Raw genomic sequence first — 24,185 nt, 5'->3', positions numbered from 1 at the left:
TTCTCTTACCTTGCTTCTAAGCCACTCAGTATCTTGAGTTATCATACTTTATTCTAATACTGAATATTGGGGTCTCTAGCAGTAGGAAGTTCAAATCTTTTCTCTCATATCTCTAACATCTAGTACATTCTAGGTTTCCAACAAATATTTATGTATTTATTTAAGATTTTATTTATTTATTTGAGAGAAAATGTGAAAGAGAGCATGAGGCGGGGACGGTCAGAGGGAGAAGCAGACTCCCCACTGAGCAGGGAGCCCGTTGCGGGACTGGATCCTGGGACTCCAGGATCATGACCTGAGCCGAAGGCAGTCCCTTACCCAACTCAGTCACCCGGGCGCCCTCCAACAAATATTTAAAGAGCTTTGTTTTCCTTCTTTTCTTTTTCAACATCTTTATCAGTGACCAGATGAAAGTGGAAAGAATATAATAGCCACCATTCACAGAACACTATATATGCCAGACGTGATGTGCTATTAAGTTCTTTACTTGGTGGGTTTCATTTAGCTTTCACAATGACCTACAGAGTAGCTCTTACTATCTCCATTTGGTAGAGAAGATTTAGGTGAAGAGGGGATAAGAAACTTGTCCATGGTTGGCCTCCCCTCCCCCAACAAAGTTGACTCCTGGGTCATCATGATTTTTATCTGTTTCACGCTCCTGGAACTTGTGTTTTCATCTCTTCCCTTTCTGTCTACTAGAATGAACTCCTATGTGTTCGGTCTCCCAATCTCTAGATATGTCTTTGGAAACTGGTTCTCAGACTTTTCCCACCTAAATTTCCTTGGGAGCAGGGCTAATATTTATATTTCCTTCTACATTCCAGAAGCATCTAATTAATAATTATAAGGTAACATACACATAAGTAGTAGAGCACAAAGACTGTGTAAAACTGGGAAATAAACAGTAACAGAAAAGAGCATCGTGTGGTAGGGTAAGTTAGCCAAGCTCTCCACCGGGTTTCAGGAAGTCCAAAGTCTGCAGAGAACACAGGTGTGTGTGTGTGTGTGTGTGTGTGTGTGTGTGTGTGTGTGTGTGTTGGAGGGGGTTTAATTGAGGCATAAATGAGGCAACAAATGAGGTAGGAGAGTAAATGCATCTCTTTTAGATACTCCCAAACGACTGACATTACCGATCAAAACTAAAAAACAAACCTGGTCAAGACCAGAGTTGTTCTCGCCTGCAGCAAGCAGGACCGCCCTACCTAGTAATGAGCTCCTCTGCGGCCTGGGAGCAGAGCTGCATCTGGGACACTTCTTCTGTTGCCAAGTCAACAGCATGCTGGATGTACAAATGGGTTCGAAGAACTGGTTTACCGGAATCACACTTCTGTTTATCCTCCCAAGATTTCAGTGTGCTTTCAAAAGCCTATTTAACAACAATGTTGCAAGGAACTATTAGTTTGGAACTCTGAGATCCATACATAAGAGTGTATTTAAATGTTACACGAAAGACTTTGAAATGACTGCTTTTTTTCCTCATCTGAAGCTTCATTAAAGAAATCTTAAGATACAGGAAAGTTATTTTAAAGTTTTCTAGTGTTATCATAACACATAAGTAATGTAATCAGTGATGAGGAGGGTATCACTGAAAAGTTTTTCAAAAGACAGCTTCAATTTCTGTACTTTAAATGCATAATAGACAAGATCAAGATGGATACTGGCAGTCTTTGATCTTAATTAAAACATATACTGGAAAAGGCAAAACTATGGAGACAGGGGTTGAGGTAAGAGAGGGAGTGATGGCTAGGTGGAACAGAAGGAATTTTGAGGGTAGTGAAACTAGCCTGTAGGATACTATCATGGTGGATATAAGTGATTATATATTTCTTAAAAACTGTAACATGTACAACATGAAGAGTAACCTATGACCTTTAATTAATTAATAATTATCAATACTGGCTCATCAACTATAATAAATATACCACACTAATATAAGATGTTAATAATAAGGGATTGCATATTAGTGAGGTAAGGAGATATGTGGGAATAGAATTAGAATTCTCTGTATTTTCTGGTCAATTTCTCTGTAAACCTAAAAAATAATAAAAATATAGACTATTAACTTTTTTTTTAGAGAGAGAGAAGGTACACGCATACACATACAAGCCAGGGTGGGGGAAGCGGGGAAAGGAGAGAGAATCCCAAGCAGGTTCCATGCTCAGTGTGGAGCCCTATGTGGGCCTCAATCTCACAATCCCGAGATCATGACCTGAACAGAAACCAGGAGTTGGTTACTTAACGGACTGAGCCACCCAGGTGTCCCTAGTCTATTAAATTTTTAAAAAACTAAATACTTGTTCATATTTAAAACCACAATGACCTAAATGTTAGATTTATGAGGCAATTTAAGTATTTTTCCTTGGTTTCTACTTTCCATAACAACTGAATTTTTTTTAAGTAAGCTCCACACTCAGCATGGAGTCCAATGCAGGGCTTAAACTCACAACCCTGAGATCAAGACTTGAGCTGAGATCAAGAGTCAGACACTTAACCGACCAAGCCACCCAGGTGCCCCCACAGTTTAGTATTTTTAAGAGGCTTGATAAAAATCTAGAATATGTATATATTTTTTTACATACCCTGTCCCTTGTTAGCATCTGAGCTCTGTTTTTGTGCACAATTTTGATAATTCCTGGAGGCTGAACCCATGCTTCGCCATCCACCTGCACTGGGACTCCCTCATCGCCAAATATAGTGATTTTTACCGTTCGGCACTGAAATAAAATGATCCATTTTAGAAAACAAATCATCCTGAGAAACTGACAGTCTGCGTTCAAGCCTGACTTTTAGTCAGGTGGAATGGAATGTATCTTTTTCCAATTATCATGACATAGTAATAACTGACATGACAAGAAAGTTAACATTTTATAGATGAATAGACAAGGCAGGAGTCCTTTGGAATAGTTCCCCAGTCCCCCAAGTTGCAAGGTCAGGTTTGATCAGAGAAAACAAACCTGGGCTATTCGATGATGCTGCAGTTTAATGACCCTTGAAACTGCCATTTGCATGCTATCAAATATTGCAACGACTTCCAGGATCTTGTCATCAAATGATGGTGCAGCAAATATCTGAAAGGAAAAACTACATTACATTTCCCTGATGAGGTTAAGGTTTACATGAAGTGGCATATCAGCAATGTAAACTCTGTAATATACATATTAAAAAAAAAAACTTAGGAAAATAGTAAGCAGAAAAGTAAGTAAACGTTACCAGGAAATGATAATCCAAGGACAAAATAATCCACCTTTGTATAAAATGTATTAAATATCTGTTCACACATAACTCAGATGTCTTGATAAAATGGTGCATGTGATTTTAGGAACCCTAAAATACCCAGTTCCCTTGGTATGTTCTAAGGCAAGTCTTTCAATGTGTTACAAGCAATAGGTATGTAAAATGTGCTTAATATCTTAATACAACAACTTTTTAAAGCATTTGAGAAGATGGCAACAGACACCTCAGAGAATAAAAATCATGCAGGCTTACTCGGTCTTGATGTTAAATGCATTTTTCACAAAATTAATTGAATCAAACAAATTAAATTCCGGCTGTATCACTTTGTTCCTTTTATTCTCCCTTTGACTATAATGATAAACATTTATGCTTCTGAAAAAAATTATTCAGTATCAAGTAATATCCCAATTAAAATTTTCATTGAAAATATCAGGACATGAATTTGCAAACACTGATGATTTCTTATCATCTCTGTAAGCAGAGTGCGTGGTTTTAAATCATGTCTCTGCTGTCACACTTCCTGTGTGAACTTAGTGTCAGTTTCTTCACTGGTAAAATTTAGATTAAAATTGTGGTTGTTAGTAATGAATGCGAAGTTCTGAGAACACTATCTGATTACCTAGTAGGTGCTGTTAGCTTTGTTTAGCTTTATCTCACTGATTTCTTCCCTTTAAAATATTTAAGAGTAGTTACAGGCTGAGAAAAAAATTAGCAGCTAACATAAGTTTTATAGTTCAATAAGATTGAAATACATTCACATAATGAAAGTCACAAATATATTCCAATTTATGTTATACTCTAATCTCTGACTGCTCATTCAAGGACCCTGAAAAAATGGGTCAGTGGGAGCTCTTGTATTATAAGCCTGAAATAAATGGGGCTATCATTCCTTACATGTGATTCTTCAAAGACTGTGATAATCCTTTTTTTTATTGTTACGTAGATCTTAACAATTGTTCCTTCTCTTTCATTTTATTATTTTTAAAACATTTATTACATTTGCTACATTGTGTTTTTCTTTTTTTCGACTTTCCTGTCAAAACACAGTCCTAAATTTCAAAGGCCAAATGAGCCCTCTTAACATTTCTAAAGATAAAAATAATAGTAACAGACACAAATTTAGAAAGTTAAAAGTACAGAAGGTATTTTGGTAAGCAGAATAATATCAATCCCCCTTCCCACTCCCAAAATGTCCATGTCCTAATCTGCTGAGGTTATGAATGTTACTTTCCGTGACAAAACAGACTTTGCAGATGTCATTACAGGAGGGACCTTGAGAAGGAGAGATTATCCTGAATGACGTACTGGGCCCAATGAAACCAAAAAAGTCACTGAAAGTGGAAGAGAAAGGCAATTGGGGAGATCAGAATGATGCAATGGGAGATTCAGGCTGCCTCTGTGGGCCTTGGAGATGGAGGAAGGGGCCATGGGCCAAGGAATATAGGCAGTCTCTAGCATTGGGAAGGTAAAAGAAAATACTTACATCATCCTCTTTAGTTCCACCCCAAAAGTTAGTGCCTCCTGCATAGCTGGGAATGTTCAACACTGCTATTCCTTGCAGACTGGGGAGAGGAATATACTGCCCATCACACTGTAAGGTAAAAAGCTTAGAGGTTAGATAAAGAGAGCAAAACTGCTAGTTGGGAAGCCACTCTAACACCCAAGACAAAGGGTGGGAAGTGTATTGGCAATGTTTGCTTTTCCTACAAATATATTCCTACACATTACCTTTCTCTTGTTTTTCTAATTAAAAAAATTTGAAGCGTATACATTCCTGTGGCAGAAGTTGTTACAGAAAACCGACTTAAGATAACATTTTACCTCTTCTTTCTGTCAAAATCAGGCCGTACTTTTCTGGAGTTTTTTTCAGATCACTACAATATTCTCACTTGCATCATGGTCACCTTTGTGCTCATGTCAAGTGTCCTTTTGCAAGCAGGTTCAGGGAGGGCTTCTGGGTCCTAACTACCTCATCTAGCCAGTCTCTCAACTCCTGGGACTGTGCTCCTGCTCTGTAACTAACTGTTGGCTGGCCAAACTCAATGCTGGGTTTCTCAAGTAGTCAGAACCAAAACTAAGGAAAGAAAAACCGTGAATGTCGGGAAGTATCTTATACTCCGTGTCTTCTCATTAATCACTTCAATGAAAATTAAAATTACCAATTAAATAGGGAAAAAAATGTCCTCTGGCTGGTGAGTAATTATACATGACAGGTAAGCAAATTCTTACTGAATAGAAGGTTTACTCCTTCATTTTAAAAGAGGAGAGCTCGCAGATGTCATATGTACAACAGATGCTATAGTTTCATTAATTCTTACAATAAAAAGTAATTAACGTAACTTTATAAAACTTGCATTTTAATGCCTGATTGAAATGATCTCTAAACTGTAGAACAAATGAAAATCCAATTTTCAACCATTTTAGATAACTGAGAATATTTTATACTTGATTATATTCCCTCATGCATTTTTTATATTTTCTTTTCTTTTTCATGAAAATACATTCAAAAGTCTATACTGTATCCTAGCACCTAGGGCCATTCTTGGCACACAGCTAAGGCTCACTGTGTATTTATTAAAATGAAAAAACATTAAATATTAAGTAGAATAATAAACTTTTTCTGAATCTGTATCTTTGTGTGCTTTAGAACACGCAGTTTAAAACATATAACTAACTTAAAAGAAATGGAAGGTATGCTAGTAACGTCCATCTTAATTTCTCAGCGAGGATAAACCAAACCAGCTGATCATGTGCACGTGCTCCAGAGTGGAAGGTATAATGATTTTATCTTTACTCGGACATTTAGTTGATAATGAATGAGCCAGGCAATTCTATAGTCTAGATAACACCTAAATTAATAATGCTCTGTTTAATTTAATGAGCTGTAGACTTAAGATTAGCACACTTTTCTGTACATAGGCTTTTCCTTAAATTAAAGATATCTCGTTATAAAAAGATACAAGATAGGAAAGACGTGTATCAGCATCAACTGTGAATACCGGACCAAGGGGGAAAGAAAATAAAATTCACAGAAACTAAACTTTTCAGAGCCATGCCCCCAATCTTGTTTCTCCTATTAGTGAAGGAGATTAAAAAACTTTTGCCATCCTTAATTTCCCCCTTAAATTAGTAAAAACTACTAAAAAATTTAAATGCTCAAAATCTCTTTTTATTTTACTATTGTAAGAATTGGAACAAATACACATTTCAATCAAAAGAGTCTATATGCTATGAATTTTTTTTCAGGGATTTGTGAAATGTTAGGCATTATAGAATTGGGTCAGAATTTATAAACGTAAATGAGAAAATCTGTGAAAATTCGTTAGAAATGCTCTCCTATAAATGTCCTCTCATAGCTCCACCTTCTCAGGGAGCACCACGATGCCACAGAACCATCCACATTTCAGGAGCTGATGATAATGATAACTAATGTGTCATCCACAGCCAGTGTCTATACCTCCTTTAGTATAAAGTCGATAATCACCTCCAATGGGTGTTTAAACACTCGAAGAGTCACTGAGACCAAATTAGCTCCTCAAATGTCATTATTTTTCTAAGTAAGATAATCTGAAGTATCTTTACTTCAAGATGAACCTACCTCAAGTTGAACCCTCTGTTCTAAATTCTTGTATGATCTCTGTAATAACTCCCGGGTTCCAAGGACTCCATACCACATCAAGTTTTTAGTTCGACTCCTGAAATAAATATTGGCAGACAATCCAATAGCTATTACTGATTTACTCTTTAAAGGCAGAGCAAGCAAAACAGCTAATAAATGAAATTAAAGTGGAATTACCTCCATGTAATAACATTATTACTATTACCAAAATTACCTGCATTTTTCAGGGTGCTCCTCTCTCTTATTATTAAATTCTAATGAAATTTTTGCATCTAATCCAATCCCAAAGTAATTGTTCATGACACATTTTTCTGAATATCCATCTCTGTGATAATAAGGAAAAGTACATAAAAGTCAACTTCAGATTCATTACAACAATTACAATTTGCACATAAAATAGCACTTAAAAGCATTTAAGCTTCCATGCCTCATAGATGAGACTAAAACTTAGCAGGAATTATTTCCTATTCGTATGCCATGTGTACAAGCCCAGTGCATATATGTCATTTTTCGTACATATGATATAAAGGGATAGTGAGCAAGGCAAAACAGAGACAGAGTCATGGTAATGCTTTTCTATTAACAGTAATAAAACCTTAGTTCTGCTTCCTTTGTAAGCCCCTCACCAAGCATAGAAATGGGAGGGCCTTGCAGTCAGATGCAAGGAAATTTTTCTTCACTTGTACTCTTATTAATGGACAGATATTTACTGAGCGGTAAAATGACCAGGTCCAGTCCACTCTTCAGGCTTCTTTGGAAAGTACAAAGAAGTTTAAAAGATAGTACTGTCTTTGAGGACTGTCATTACAGAAATGAGATATAACAAAAGCAAAATTAAATACGGAAGTAAATGTTCATATTGAACTTCCAAAAAAAATTGTAGTTTTAAGAAGGGAAGAGATCCATGTGGACCAAGAAGCTTTTTGAAGTACATAAACCTACAAGCTGGATGGGGAAAGATGAGTGGTTTGGCAAGACCAAGAATAAAGGAGGAAAAAGGAATAGCAAAAATATGGTTATGAAGGTGATGATGAGTATACTATTCCAGGGAAAAGTGAATATAGCTGTGCCTCATTTTGCCATAGGGTTGTTATCCGAGACAATGGGCTGGACAGGACCTACCTCAGGAACAGATCATGAAAACCACTGTGTTTCCAATGGATCGATGTACTCATCATTATATCAACTTTTGGAATTTTCTGATGACCCTTTTTGTATGGGGAGCCAAACTTCTTGTAATGCACTGACAATGTTACCATTAGTATAAAGCAGAAACAAGAAAAGCCAAAACAAGATATTTACAAAACTATTTTCTTACACTGAATCTGGATCGGGGTCGATAAACGGTGTTGCACCAAAAGGATCAATATTTGCTAGTAACATTTTGTTGATTATAGAACTCCCAGCAATGGAGGCAGCTAGTCCTGCTCTTAAACCTGGCCAGAAAAATAAATACATACAGGATCACATGTTAAGAAAAAGACAGAGAAAGAGCCAATGCATTGTTTTCAGGTCTGGTCTCAGACACCTTGCCCCCAAAGCATGTTTTTTCAGTGTCTGCTTTTCTCATTAGCCAAAACTAAGAACTATGACACTGGTAATTTTAAGATTTTTGAGCCTTCTTAGGATCTATATGTTGTCATAAAAACGCAGCAGATGAAGACTCAAATAAGAGTCTCTTTGTGACAGCTTCTCATTTACCATTCTAGTGATTCTAGCACTTCAACAAATAAATATTACTTCCTTTGTTATAGCAAATGAAGTGGTATTCTATAAGGAATTTACAATAAAGAGTGAATTACCAAGAATGTCACAGAGTTACCATGTCCATACTCTCAAAGCATAGGTAATAATAGTTTTAATTAAAAATATTAACAGAGGGGTGCCTGCATGGGTCAGTCGGTTAAGCATCTGCCTTCGGCTCAGGTCATGATCTCAGGGTTCTGGGATCAAGCCCTGCATTCGGCTCCCTGCTCAGTGGGGAGCCTGCTTGTCCTTTTCCCTCTCTCTCTGCCCCTACCCACCCCCTGCCCCATTCTCTCTCTGTCTCTCTTTCCAATAAATAAAATCATTGGGAAAAAAATTAACTGACATACACAAAACTCTGTTGGTGTCAAGAGTAAATACAAAAATATTAAACACAGGTATTTATGAGTTTTAGAAAAATACAGTGTTTGAACATAAAAAATGAAGCATTTAACTTACCTCTAACTATGTAAAACTGCAAGCTTATTTCAACAACTAGTTAGTTTTCTACTAAGTAGTTATGATGTTCAAAGCTATATTCTACCCAACCAATTACTGACTCTAGCAGCATTAAATTCTGGAAAGAAAAGACAGTAATAGAGGCCTAAGGGAACAAAAAAAGGGAAAGAAGAATGAGGAAAAATATGTAATTGAGAAACACTAGGAAATTAGGGAAAAAGTCCTTGAGCAAACATTCCTTTCCTCAACTGTGTCCTCTTTTAGGAGATTATTATTTATTTTAGCTACAAAGTTTAGCTGATTATCAAATAATCAAGACAGATTTTATTCTGTCATTTAATTTCATAGTTTTGAATGGGTTATGGCATATTTAGTCATGCCAGTTTCTTTTATCTCTAAATAAGTGAATAAATGGGGAAAAAAAAAAACTCTCCTGGTGAGGAAAAAAAGAACAGTTTGGAGACGTGAAGAACCAGACTCCAGCTGCCCTAAAGAAAAGTGTAATATTTTCTTTTCTTTTTTTTTTTAACTTTTATTTTTCATTGATTTTAGAAGGAGAAGGAGCAAGAACAAGCACAGGGGATGGGGGAAGGAGTAGAGGGAGAGGGACTTTCTGCACTAAGTGTGGAGCCCGTCGCAGGGCTGCATCCCACCACCCTGAGATCATGCCCTGAGCCAAACCAAGAGTGGGAGACCTAACTGACTGCACTGCCCAGGCACTCCCAATAATACAATATTTTAAGGTTAGCCATATTCACAGCTTTAGCCCAGATAGTCATCCCACGGTTCCAGGTTTAAATAGATGTAACATCTAGACATGGAGGCCTTTCCAGAACCAAACATGCTCTGTATTTATTTTTTATTTTAATATTTCATTGAGATATAATATACATACCATAAAATTCACCTTTTAAGCGTATAATTCAGCTATTTGTAGTATATATACAAAGTTGTGCAATGATCAGTATGATCTAATTTAGAATATATATATATATATACACACACACATATATATATATATTTAAAGATTTTATTTATTTATTTGACAGACAGAGTTCACAAGTATGCAGAGAGGCAGGCGGGGGCGGGGGGGGGGGGGAAGCAGGCTTCCTGTTGAGCAGAGAGCCCGATGCGGGGCTCCATCCCAGGACCTCAGGATCATGACCTGAGCCGAAGGCAGAGGCTTAACCCACTGAGCCACCCAGGCGCCCCCAGAATATATTTTTTAAGATTTTATTTATTTGCCAGAGAGAGAGTGAGTGCACACAAGTGGGGGGTGGAGAGGCAGAGGAAGAAGGAAAAGCAGACTCCTCACTGAGCTGGGAACCTGATGGGGAACTCGATCCCAGGACCCTGGGATCATGACCTGAGCCAAAGGCAGACGTTTAACTGACTAAGCCACCCAGGTGCTCCTAGAACATTTTTTTTATTACTCTCAAAACAAACCCCATACCTGTTGGTAGTCATTTTACTTTCCACCCATTCTCCACATCCCCAGAGCCTGGAAACCACCAACCTACTTTCTTTCCCTATGGATTTGACTATTCTGGACATTTTGTATAAATGTAATCCCATAATGTGTGGCTTTTTATGTCAAGCTTCTCTCACTTAGCATAACATGTTAGGAGGCAACCATGCGGCATTTATCAGTGCTTTGTTCTTTTTAAAGGCTAAATAATAGTCCACTGTCTGCATATTGCACATTTTGTTTCTCCATTAACTGACAATTACTTGGCTTGTTTCTTCTATGTGGCTATTATGAGTAATGTTGCTATAAACAGTTACATGCAAGTTTTTGTGTAGACATGTATTTTTAATTCTCATAGGTCTATAACTAGGAGTTTACTGGATTATATGTTAACTCTGTGTTTAATTCTTTGAGGAACTGCCAAACTGTTTTTCCAAATGGCTGTACCATTTCATATTCTAACCAGCAATGTATGAAAGTTCCAGTTTTTCCACGTCCTTGCCAGTATTTGTGATTATCTCTCCTTTTTGATCATAGCCATCCCAGTAAGGTAAAGTGGTATCTCATAGTGGTTTTGATTTGCATTACCTTGATGACTAATAATGGTGAGCATCTTTTCATGTGCATATTGGCCATCTTTGTATCTCTCTTGGAAAGTGTCTACTCAGATCCTTTGCCCATTTTTAAATTGGGGTATTTGTCTTTTCATTGTTGAATCTTAAGAGTTCTTTTTATATCCTCAATACTAGTCCCTTATCAGACATGCCATTTACAACTATTTTCTTCTGTCCTGTGGATTGTCTCTCCTTCCTTCTTTCCTCCCTCCCTTCCTTCTTTCCTTCCTCCCTTCCTTCCCTTCCTTCTTTCATCCATTCATTTGTTCTTTTTGACTTATGAGAGAAAATAGTTTTTGTTTATTCATTGTTTTTATTTGTTTTGAGAGAGAGAGAGTGCAGTAGGGAGGGGTAGACAGAGAGGGAGAGAAGAGAGAATCCACGTTGGGCATGGAGCCCAATGCAGGGCTCAATCTCACAACACTGAGATCATGACCCAAACTAAAATCAAGCGTCGGATACTTAACTGACTGAACCCCCTAGGTATCCTGAGAGAACAAAATTTCATGGGAAGCCACAACAACCCAGAATTTGCAAAAACTAAAAGTAAACATACTATTTTGGTGATGGCAGATTATCAGTTGATCAGACTAACTACTCCTCACTATGAGGGCAAATAGGAAAGCTGAGCAAAATGTAAAATGAATTCATTTGAAGATCATTAAGAGGTAGACCAATGATGAGGTATTAACAGTTAACCACTAGAAAAGAAAAATGAGTTAGGTGAGCCCAGGACTTAGGGATAGATTTCTTTCTTTCTTTTTGTTTTTGTTCATTTGTTTTGACTTTTTATTTTATTACGAACACTTAAGAACACTTAACATGAGCTCTATCCTCTTAACAAATTTTTAAGTGTACAAGGCAGTATTGTAAGTACAATGTTGGACACAGCAGATCTCTAGAACTTATTCACCTTCCTTAACTGAAACTTTATGCATGTTGGCCTGTTCTTTGCAGGAAATCTTGTTATACGTCTAGTTGGATTTTCTATTTTTGAATCAGTTTTGGTAGTTTGCATGTCTCTAGGAGTTGGTCCATTTCATTGAAGTTCTCTAATTTGCTGACATGTAATATTTGATAGTTTTCCCTTATAATCCTTTTTATTTCTGTAAGGCTATTAGGGATGTCTCTCCTCTGTCATTCTTGATTTCAATAATTCAAATCTTCTCTTTCATTTCCTTGGTCACTCTAGCAAAGACTTGTCAATTTGTTAAACTGTTCACAGAATCAACTTTTGGTTTCATTGATTTTCTGTATTGATTTCTATTCTCTATGTCATTTATTTCCACACCAATCTGATTATTTCCTTTCTGCTGATTGCTTTGGGTATCTTTATTCTTCCTTTTCCAGTTTATTAAGGTGCAGAGTTAGATTTTGAGATCTTTCTACCTTTTTAATATATGCATTTACAGCTTTAATTTTCACTCTAAGCACTTCCTTGGCTGCATCAAGTAAGTTCTGGTGTGGTGTATTTTTGTTTTCATTCATATCAAAGGACTTAAAATTTTCTCTCATGACTTTTTTTTTTCTTTGACCCACATAGTTGCACATATTTGTACATTTCCAAACTTTCTTTCTGTTATGGATTTCTAAATTCATTCCACTGTGGTCAAAAATCGGCCTTTGATAATTTCAATCCTTTTAAATTTACTGAGAATTGTTTGATGGCCTAATTTATGATCCAAACTGGAAAATATTCCATGTGTATGAGACTGAGAATGAATATTCTGCTGTTGTTGGCTGGAGTGTTCTGTAGGTCTGCTTGTTTTGTATGTTTTTCAGGTCTTCTATTTCCTTGTTGATTTTTATCTAGTTGTTTCTATCCACTATTGAAAGTACGATAATAAAGTCTCCAATTATCATTATTGAATTGTGATTCACCTTTAAAAAGAGCTTGTAGGACAGACTGATTTTCAGGGTGTAATTTGGGTCCAATCAACTCTGGAATAAATCTGGAGTGTTTTCACTAAGTCAAACAACTGGTATTTAAGGAGACATCTGTATTTTCCACTTCCCTAGCTGCACATGTTGTTTGCTTTCCACTAGTACTAACCTAATCCCAAGGTCAATTCATCTCATCGGAGCTGGAATGGATGTCTCAGATGTTCTAAAAGGAAGCAATGTTACTAGTCTAAAAATGACGGAGAGACTTATGGCTCACAACAAAGAGGAAAGCTGTGGAGATACGAAGAGGTAGTAGAATATTGGATAAGATTTACCCTGGGTGCTTAGTAAATGCAGATTTCTGGGCTGTATTCTAGTATAACTCAATTAAAACTTCTCAGGGCAGTGCCCCAAAACATGTATTTTAGTACTTCCTTTCTTTCCTTCTTATTTCTAACTCTTACACACACACACACAGAAGTCTAAGGATCTGGAATCTGATTGTAAGAGTGATAAGAACATTCTCCCAAAGGGACATTTATCTCTAAGAAGACATTTCTATAGTGCATAGAAATGAGTATTTAATACATTTACACAGAAATGCTTACAAATACGCCATGTTTCAGAATCTATACTACCTGGGCAGATTATTCTGGTGTTGAGCACAGGGAGGTTCTCTTTGCCGGCTGCCACAGCGGGACCAGAGCCAGAGTCAGCTTGGGAACGACTTGCCCGGCCATCTGGAGACCGAGGTGCAGGTGCAGCTTTAACTATTGACGAAAAGTCCCGATGATTTTTAAAAAAAAAAAAAAGGTAATGATAAAGTTATAAGAATAAGCAAGCCCTAAAAAATTCAGGACATAAAAATAATTTAAATAATTTAAATCAATTAGCAGAACTGAAGATATTACATTGTGTTTACCTATTCTTTTACCATTGTTTTCACTTTGAGATTTACTGTTCAGAGGGATTGGGCCACAGGTAGATGTCTGGATAGATCATTTCAAACAGACAGAAATTAGTAAAAAGTATAGGCCTACCATAACTAAAGGTCAGTAATACTCACAATTTGAATGTGTCCAACCCATATTTAAAGACAAAAAAATTTTGAAGCCTGATGATTTTTGAAAATGGTACATATGTGTTAAAATGTACGCCACCGGTATAATCCTTTTGCCATAAATGTTGGGTGAACGATCAAATTTAATTAATTAACTCCCAGAGCTAATATATGAAATGTGAGTTAACATTGTCTTCCATACATAAAAGGAAAAATGGTATTTTTTTTTCAAATGAAACCAATATATGTTTCCTGTACTTCTCAATTAACTATATATTCAAAACAAAAATTTGCCCCAGATAGGTCTATCATATTCTTTAAAATGTTCAATACATTTAAAAGATTATTCCTAAAGGGAATTACTCTCAAAGTCAACAAAAAAAGATTTAATTCTGTCTAAACTATGGCAACGTAATGGAGAGCAAATAGTATCTTTAACTAATTTAGGAGCTATTGGCAGGTGTTTTAAAAAAAAAAACAGTATTCCTCAAACTCAATTTAAAAATACTTAAAAATTTAATTACCTTTACTCTCCCTAAGGCTAATTACAAACTAACCACATTAATCTTACACTCTCTTCTCTTTCTTCAAAAACAGTCCAGTTGCACTAAAGAAAAGTAGCAGACGGCGACTTTTTTTTGACAGATGAGAGACCCGGAGCTAATTTCTAATAAAAACAACCTTTTGATATTCATCTCTTATAAAAACCAGAGAGCGTCCTAGTGACTGAGATTGATGTAACATTGATGGTAACTAAATTAATGTTTCATGGTTCTTCTTAAACATAACATCTCATCGATCATATTAATATACTGCATTGTACATCTCAGGCATATGAATTATTGCATAATTAAATCATATAATGACTCCTTTTCAAAAAGTAATGATTATTTAACATAGAAATACTTCTATTACTACTGATTCCCACTAAATCGGATTACTAGCTAGAAAATAAGAACAAATATTGCAACATTAAGGTACCAAATGTTGCAATATGTGTAAATTTATGACTATTTCAACTTCAGTATCTAGAGTTGCCTACCTTTATTTTTTAGCTTTCTTTGCAGACTACAATGGAAGTGTTCAGTTCATGAGACTATAGTAAGATGGGATGGTAGCCGGCTGGAAAACCATTAGCAATGAGTGCTGGAAAACCAAACCTCCTTTGGAGGCAAAGAAACCATGCCTTGTCTTAAGGGAAATGATCAAGCAGCATATTGTAAGAATCCCATTGTCAGCCCTACTAAAGTCAGCTTTATAATGGGTGAAGACATACAAGTCCCGCTTATGAACCTCTAGATGAAGTCAAGTTGAGATGATACAGTCAAGCTTCAAAAGATTTTGACAGGGACTCCTGGGTGGCTCAGTTGGTTAAGCGGCTGCCTTCGGCTCAGGTCATGATCCCAGCGTCCTGGGATCGAGTCCCACATCGGGCTCCTTGCTCCGCGGGGAGCCTGCTTCTCCCTCTGCCACTCTGTCTGCCTGTGCTCACTCTCTCTCTCTCTCTGACAAGTAAATAAATAAAATCTTTAAAAAAAAAAAAAGATTTTGACAGGATGCAATGACAGCTCCAAATTGAAAAGATAAAAGTTTATAGGGATGAGCATGTACTACTCTAATTAGGTTTAAAAAATCACTTGCACAAAATAGGAGGAGACCAGGTTTCTACAGTATTAGAATATATTACTTCATGCCAAGAAGAAATCTTGGGTGGTCCTTCTAACATGAAAAAACGTCCAGAATGAGTAGTGTATGGCTATCAGTGTGGTGTTAGAGTACGAAATATCAGGGGGATTGCATTCAAAATGGGACATGATATTGACCAATTGAATGCGACCAGGAAAACTAAAAAGTTTGGAATCCAGTTAATAATTGGTGGACGAATTGAGGAGATAATGTGGAAAAGAAGATACTAAGTTATGGGAAGAAGACAGGATGCCACACGAGCCTGCTTTTAAGGTACTCACATAGCACCACACAAAAGTCAGCAGTTGTGACTGTTACCATGATCATACATGAAGCTTTAATAATTAGTGTGCTCACAGGCAGAAACGGAAGGAGGAAAATACAAAGCTAAATGTAGAGAAAAACTTTCTGACAATAAAAGCTGATTTTAAGAATGGGATGTAGTGAGAGTGAATGGTGGGGCGCCTGGCTGGCTCCGTCCTTAGAGCTTGCGACTCTTGACCCTGGGGTCATGAGTTCGAGCTCCACGCAGGATGTAGAGATTACTTCAACACATAAAATAAAATATCTAAAACAAACCAAAAAAGGAAAGCGAGTGGTCCAAAGGCTAAATGGTCATCTGTCAAGAGGGTTATAAAATACATGCCTGTATAGGATTATAGGCTGCAATAGGGACCTTTAAGTCTATAGGGTATAAAGTTAGAGAGTTGAGTTGTATACTGGCATAAGTACATTTCAAGTCTAAAAGGGCTATGGGTATCGAATATGTACACATCGGTTGTATGCCAGACATGGGAAGACTGTAAGGTCTGCATTCAAAGTTTCTAAGAGTTTTACATACAATAAGGGATATTCTTTCGAAGCTGACATAATTAGTCGTAACAGCAGTGGGAGGAATAGTACTAATAATAGTGAGAATGACAGCAAATGTTCCTTCCCAGCACTAGGCACCAGACACTATTCTAGGCACTCCCCATATATCAGCTTCTCTAACCTTCACAACCAGGAGGCACGTCATTATCCCCTTGTTACAAATGAGGAAACCGTTGAGAAGTTAAGCAATCCGCCCAAGTGCGTGTGTAATGAAAGTGAAGCAGAAACGTAACGATTGCAGTTCTGAGTTAACAGTGTTGACTTTTCATTAGTACCATGCAATTATTTTCATATTATCTTCTCAGCCTCATTATCCTTTAATTTCTGCTTTGCTTTATTCTAGTAAATTAATAATTATTCCCTTATACAATCTGAAATATTAAAAGTATAAATTCATCTTCAAACTTAAGAGGCAGAGGAATAATTAATGTTCTTCAAGTGACTACATATTAATTTCCTGGCAAACGTAATTTCAGTAGAGATAGGGTTGTAATTAGATGTCCAGTGATTTTGAAGATTAATTTAGCAGTAAGAATTAGCAAACCATTCAGGCTGAGCAATGGAATCCAGGGGACTGCTCAATTATTTAAAAGGCAAACTTTGGGCATGAGTAATGTGCCCAAAATTTCACTTCAATGTGCAGTTTTCATATAATTCTCTAAGGCATCTATGGGCTAAAAAGAGGTTAAAATCTGCTGATTTAGATGTTTCTTCCTTTTTTCCCCAGGAAAGTTAAGATATTTAACCATGTTTGGTTCCATAAGCCTTAGCTTATTATGATAATCTCCAGATTATATGATAAAGCGGGATGTGGGAGTATTTGACAATCATCTAAATGTTACCTTTATTATTTTAGTATTCATAACTATCTAAGCTTTACCTTCTGAAAAGTCTTGTTAAAAATAAAAATAAAAAGTTTACTTCAAACTGATAAGCCTTTTGAGAATGAAAAGCAGAATTGTATTCTACGTAATTCCAAAAGGATTACAGTTTTCTTACCAGTTAATGACTCTCTTGTGTCATCGTCTTTAGACTCTTCTTTAGATTCGTCTGTTTCTGTACTGTCGTTATCGAATGACTGGCTAACTGGCTCACAGGGATGGACACTCTGGTCATCCATAACTGAGAAATGTGTTTGGACAAGTAAAAACAAAATCCACAAATATTAATACATGCTTAAAAAGAAAAATGAAACCTAAAGCAAAAGAAATTCCATATTCACAAATACTAACGTAATAAATTTGGGGGTGATAACCATAAGGACTAGAGATTATCGAACTAAATATTTGAAATTGTAAACATTATTTTTTTATCAGAAGAAAAAAATAAAAGAATTCGGGAATGAAATACAAGTCCATCTATAAGTTACAACCTGAATTAGGTGTTTTTGAATATTAATTTATGTTAAAGTTAACTTTTAGACCACTACTAAAATTCGAAGAGAAGTATATCCATTATATTCATACAAAAAATTAAAATACAGGTGGAACCTTTATAGACTCTTTAAAAAGCAACATAAACATTTAGGAAATGTATTTCAGAGAGTATTTTCAAAGTAGTTTGCAGGTTTGATTTTCTTTAAGAACTCAACAGATTCCCATTAGGTAAAAGATATTTAAAATTTTAGAATTGTAACTTAAAGTAATTTTCCATGTTTCCAGTGTATTTTTATCTTTGAGATACTATTTTATGTATCATTGATATGTCGTTGCTCACATTAACATCTTATGTGAATCCTACTTAAACAGCAAATAGGACTTAGTACAAATTTCATTCTAATGGCCTCATCTTCCGTCCTGCCTGAAAATTTTGTGTGTGTGTGTCCAGTCTGACCAATATGAAAATTCCACTGTGCCTTCAAGATGGGGACGTGGCTAACTTCTTCAAGGGCCAACTTTGTTCACGGGTACCTTTGCCGGCTTCTTCAATGACTTGTCTCACAGCTTTCTTTAAACTGTTTGCCCGCAGCATTATTTCCTTTGGCTTGACAGCTTTCTGGGAAGGAGGTTTTGCAGGGTCATCCACGAGCTGTTCTTTGCTTTCACACAAGGATTCTTCACTGGAAGATTCCACGGTATCTTCTTCTACGATGAGAGAGTGGATGCCTGGGAGAACGGGGGCAGCCTGGGAATCTGTGTGCAAAGCTTGAAGCAGTTGTTCAAGCTTTTCATTTAGGACCGAACACTAAGAAAACAAAAATACAGCAATGAATCTCCACTGGGTGGAAATGGAAAAGAACAGTTTAAGCGAATCACTTCTGATTTTAGAGGAAAGATGCCTATATTAATATTTACCAATTAATTGGCTACCCATTATAAAGGATACTTTTAGATAGCTTATAGACTAAATAATCTACCATTTTTTTAAAAAAGAGCACAATTATGTAAATTTTTATGTGTGCTTCCAGAATATTCCAACTCTACCATCTTTATATAATTATTTTTCCATAAAACAAAATCTCTATTATCTTTATATAGGTATTTTTCCTTAAAAGAACAAACACTTCACTTCAAAGTGACACATTCCACAAAAAAACTTAAGCAAAACTTATATAAAACATTGTGTAAACTTTTTTTTAAAGTAATCGACGTAAGGTACCGTTTTGAGCATCATAAACTGCAGGTCTGTCTGAGTTCTTGGTAAGCTCTCCTTCAAAGCTTTGGTTGTGAAAGGGGTGAACGGTGCCTACAGGCTTACTGGCTCAAAAAAAGAGCAAACAGGAAAATGCACAAGGGTAAAGAAGAAGAAGAAGATGCAGAAAGAAAAACATGCACTCTGCCCTTATTTCTGTCTGCTTCTCTCGAATGACTAAGGGTAAAGAAACACAGAGGGCTGACGCTGATGCTACGAATGTCCTAATACACCTTTGATTGCCACTCCGATTCCTGTCCTTTCCTCCTCCAGAAATAGTTCAGAGAAAAAAAAAATATGGCTAGAGAGGTCTTCTGTTTTCTGAAGCTCTCCACAGAGAAAAATAAGAAAAAAAGAGGCTGAAAACATCAAATGTATGTTCATTTCTATTTCCTTTTCCTTTCACTCAATTAAGCCACCATCCATAGCATAAATGAGATCATTCCTTTGCAAGCCCAAGAAAGCCAAACCTTTTATAAGAATGTCTGATAAAGAACAAATGAAAGTAAAGAGAGTAGCTTTTAAGGTTCTTACTTTAGCCTCCAAAAGCTCATAAAGTGGGGAGGGGCTATGTATAAAGAAAAAGGCAAAGCAAGAAACAGTATCCTGAAAGGGGCCAAGGACCATAATGCCTGGGGAACCCGAAGAACCACATTAGGTGGGAGCCTGATGACCAGTTTGCCTGGAAATGGAAAGCCATTCCTCTCCCCATTGGAACACCAGCTGCCCAGCATTTTCCCCCATGTGCCCCCGCTGCTGAGCATCTCTCCTTGGGGATGTCAATCCATGGGAAAAGCAAGTTGGTTTATAAAATTCAGGATTTCGGACAGTATCAGCGGTACAGTTTTCCTACACATTCAAGGGTAACTGTAAAAGAGAATATATTTTAATCCCTCACATCTGATTCAAAAGTAGTTTTTCACTTGATTTAAGATGTTTTGGCAAGAAAGGCATTTGATCAATTTAGCTACGAAACACAGGGCAGTTAATTTTGTCAGTAAAAAACTTGGGTGCCCTAAAGGTGACCCGCTTACTTTACTGGCCACGGCATCTGCGGCAACGGTGTTTTCCAACGTTTTTTCATAAGCCTTCTCTACTTTGGCAACAAAGTCCTTTACAGTTTCACATAGTATCCTTTGAGGAAAAGAAAGTGCAATTCAGTAAACCCCGTGGACTGGTTTGGTTTGATTTACAAATATATTTAAAAAATAAGCACAATTAGGCAAACTGTCAAAGCATAGGTATATATAGACCATTTGTATATAAAACCCACAGTTCTATGTGCTGTGTAACACATACTACTAGTAAGTTCCAGACATTCTGAGTGATAAATGGAAATGCACATAAATAAACTCTGCTCTACTGGGGGTGGTGCATAAACAATGAATTCTGAAACACTGAAGAGAAATAAAATAAAATGAAAAAAAAAAAAAAAACCTCTGCTCTGTGTAATTTAACTGATCATTATTTTAAGGTCACAACAAGCCTTTCTCAAATATTTAAATTAAATTCTTGAGGAGAGTATTTGTAAATCTCATTAAAAAAATAAACATTGGGGTGCCTGGGTGGCTCAGTGGGTTAAGCCTCTGCCTTCGGCTCAGGTCATGATCTCAGGGTCCTGGGATCAAGCCCCGCTTGGAGCTCTCTGCTCAGCAGGGAGCCTGCTTCTCCCTCTCTCTCTGCCTGCCTGTCTGCCTACTTGTGATCTCTGTCAAATAAATAAATAAAATCTTTTTAAAAAAAGGCATTATGTATAGTTAGCCAACATATAGTATCTCATTGGGTTGTGATGTAGTGTTCAACAATTTCTTAGTTGTGTATTTAACACCCGGTGCTCATTAAAAAAAATTTAAAAAAATTTAAAAGCCATATATTATATCACTAAAAATAAAAAGCATTATCTCCAGCCTCTTACATATTTTCATAACAGGACTTGCAATGTTAAAAAAAAAAAAAAGGATAAATTTGTCACTTAATGTTGTCACTGTCACTCTACTGCTCATGATCCAGGTATCTTGAAAGTGTACTGTTCCTGAAGAGGAAAGGGATTGTGTAAACAAGCTGCCACTCGAATTGAGTTATATTCTCCGTAAATCCATTTGTTTTTTTCCTTAAGGTAACCAGTACAGTCATACGCAAGACTACCTTAATTTAGATCTTGTTAGTGTCAACAATATATGGTTTTACTTGTTTGTTGCTTTTAATTACATTTGGTTTTTTTTGTAATATAAATAGATCAAAAGAAAAAATTATCTGAAACCCTAAACACTAACTAAAATCTGTCTTTCAAAAGCCTTTGGGACTGGGGTTGGATTACAAACCACCCAACAGAATGGCATGTGACCAGCTTTTTGTAGCAAGGGCTAATAGTGAGTCTGAAAACAAAATCAGATGATTTTAAAATAAAAGTATTTCTCTTTATTATGGATACAGATTGAGAAATTTGAAGGAAAAAAAATAAGAAGTTTCCAGCAATTATTTTTTCTATTAAACTTGTAACTTTCTCTGGCATGTGAGGGACATACTGATTATGTTTCCAGATATTTAAGTATTATGACTTTAAGCCATTCATTAGGTACAGTACACACACAGACACACACACACACACACATTCCAAACCTTCACATTCATCATCTAAAAAATATATTATGAATTATTCCTAATAAATTTTGCTTTCTTTGCTATTTTTTGGCAACCATTTCTAGATTTTTACTTGGACAAAAAGTAATATTTCCTAACCTTCAACCTCTTTGCTGGCTTTTTAATTCACATTTCTCCAGAGACTCTAGCTTACTATTAGAGATGAAGTCACGTGCTTTACCTCAAGTTTTGTTTTCTTTGTTCATGTATACTACTTTTACAAAACTTCTTGAAATATTAAGGCAGGCTGTCACTAAATTTTTTCTATGAGCTTTACTGAAAGTCTCGTTCAGATGTCCCACCTCTAAGGAGAGGAGACACTGTCCTCCCTCTTTATGTAACCCTAAGATATGTTTTCCTTGCTATTATTATAACATGTTTTGATATAATTTTCTCCCGTAAAATTGCATATGCCATAACATTACCATAGCTACTTTTTCTGGTATTTTACTAACTCCTAGGGACAGAGCCTGTAGGTCCATCAGCCTAGGAATGAAAGGGGCAACAAAGGTGCCATGTTGCTCAGACAGATGGAGGCTGAAGAAACAGGGTATGATTCTGTGTTAGAGAAGACTTGCCATGTAAGTTGTGGGAAGGATCAGAAGAAATGGTTTACCTTAGGATCCAATAAGTTTCAAATTCCAGAAGACGTAAAATATTAAACTCTGGAGAAATGAACTTTTTACTATACCTAAATAGTGAATGTAGATTTCTTGAAGTTGAGATAAAATGTACACCTAAAAATGGCATGATTTCAAAGTCATACCACCTGGGAACTTGCAAATTGCAGAGAAATAATTTTAAGATGTATTTGCTATGGTAACATGGAAGATATTCTTCAACTGATACAGTTCTCTATTTTAGTGCATAAAGACATCTGGAAAAGATGTGCAAAAATCAAATAAATGAAAGTGGAATGTGGATTTTCCCATAGGGCTATAAAAATTTTTAATTCCTAATTGTATCTTAAATCAACGTTAGCCATAATTTTGACAAGATATTTCCAAGTTGAGCACAAATATGCAGTTGATACTGCACCAAATATTCTGCTGAAGCTAACAAAAGTCCATATTTAGCAAGCTTGATGATTTCCTCTATCATCGCAATTATATTGTATTCATGAGATCTATACTTTTTATCAATAGCGGCAGTATCTTCATTTATCAATTTTACCCCACTTATTTTTTTAATAGGGGCAAATGACAGTAAAATATGCAAACACTACACTAAGAAAAATATGGCAATGGTGCCCAAACAGATGCACATAAGGGCAGGCAAGGGTCATCCTATGAGAACCTGAAATGATGTAAAAAAGTTCCAATCAGAAATTTAAGATGATTTACAAGTATCATTGCATAATCTAGAAAAACCCTTAGCTATCTCTATGCTCTGAGGAAACATTCTAACAACTACATATCTTACCTCATCTTTTCAGTGAGGAAGGGGGAGGGACTTTGCCTAAATTATCTTTATGATAGATACCAGCTCTGAAATTCTGTGATCCTATGACAATAGTTTCAATCTTATTATTTTTTCTGGCCAATGATCCCATTTTCTAAGAAGTTTTGTCTACAAAACAAATTGCATTTACTTAATAACTTTGCTTTGTATTTTTATTAGTAAATGAGACCTATAATTGCTAACTAATGCTTCCGATTCTCAGAAGGTAACACATGTTACCATACCAAACTGACAAAATTTCAAAATCAAAGAACTGTTGACATGATATTGGTTAACCCGTAGTAACTACATTAGTTAACCTACATATCAGCTATGCTAATGGAATATAGCTTTTCCATCAGTATTTTCTGCATTTTAAAAATAGTTAAAACAGCTTAAGCTACTGAGAATTATCATGTTATCATGCCTTAATAAAAAAATTTTTTAAGCATGGAGAACTATTACAGACTTTACAAGTCTTAAAGGGACATATAACCCAAATGCACTATCTGAACCTTGTCTGGATTTTGATTTGAACAAATCAACTGTTTAAAACAAACTTTGAGATAATTAGGGACAATGGATATGGATGGAGTATACAGATAGTCTTAGAGAATTACAAATTTTATTAGACTTTTTAACAAGATTATTAGGTATATACACTGAAAATAGAATAAAATGATTTCTGGGGTTTGCTTAGAGATGCTATAGCAGAAGAAAGTGGGAGTGGATGACAAAACTTTGATAAATACTGAAGCCATGTGATGGGTATGGTGGGAAACCATTATTCCAGTCTCTCTACTTTTATGTATGTTTGAAAGTGTTCATAAC

General features: G+C 36.1%; 1 protein-coding gene across 2 annotated transcripts in view; it reads right to left on the bottom strand.

The window, feature by feature from the left end:
* DGKH (diacylglycerol kinase eta) overlaps positions 1-24,185 on the bottom strand; it is a 164,997-nt gene that overhangs the window by 15,476 nt on the left and 125,336 nt on the right. For both annotated transcript variants that reach the window (XM_080799853.1, XM_080799854.1), the window contains exons 14-24: positions 20,309-20,408; positions 18,554-18,827; positions 17,643-17,765; positions 13,663-13,794; positions 8,172-8,289; positions 7,068-7,178; positions 6,833-6,929; positions 4,718-4,825; positions 2,955-3,068; positions 2,580-2,714; positions 1,203-1,366 (exon numbers count right to left, since the gene is read on the bottom strand). In XM_080799853.1, the coding sequence (XP_080655979.1) occupies positions 1,203-1,366; positions 2,580-2,714; positions 2,955-3,068; positions 4,718-4,825; positions 6,833-6,929; positions 7,068-7,178; positions 8,172-8,289; positions 13,663-13,794; positions 17,643-17,765; positions 18,554-18,827; positions 20,309-20,408 (1,476 nt within the window). The remainder of the gene's footprint in view (positions 1-1,202; positions 1,367-2,579; positions 2,715-2,954; positions 3,069-4,717; positions 4,826-6,832; positions 6,930-7,067; positions 7,179-8,171; positions 8,290-13,662; positions 13,795-17,642; positions 17,766-18,553; positions 18,828-20,308; positions 20,409-24,185) is intronic.

The sequence above is a fragment of the Martes martes genome (genome assembly GCF_963455335.1).
Source record: "Martes martes genome assembly, chromosome: 3".
In the NCBI taxonomy this organism is placed as follows: Eukaryota; Metazoa; Chordata; class Mammalia; order Carnivora; family Mustelidae; genus Martes; species Martes martes.
The sequence above is the reverse complement of the archived record's forward strand: the minus strand, read 5'-3'. Positions and strand labels throughout refer to the sequence as shown.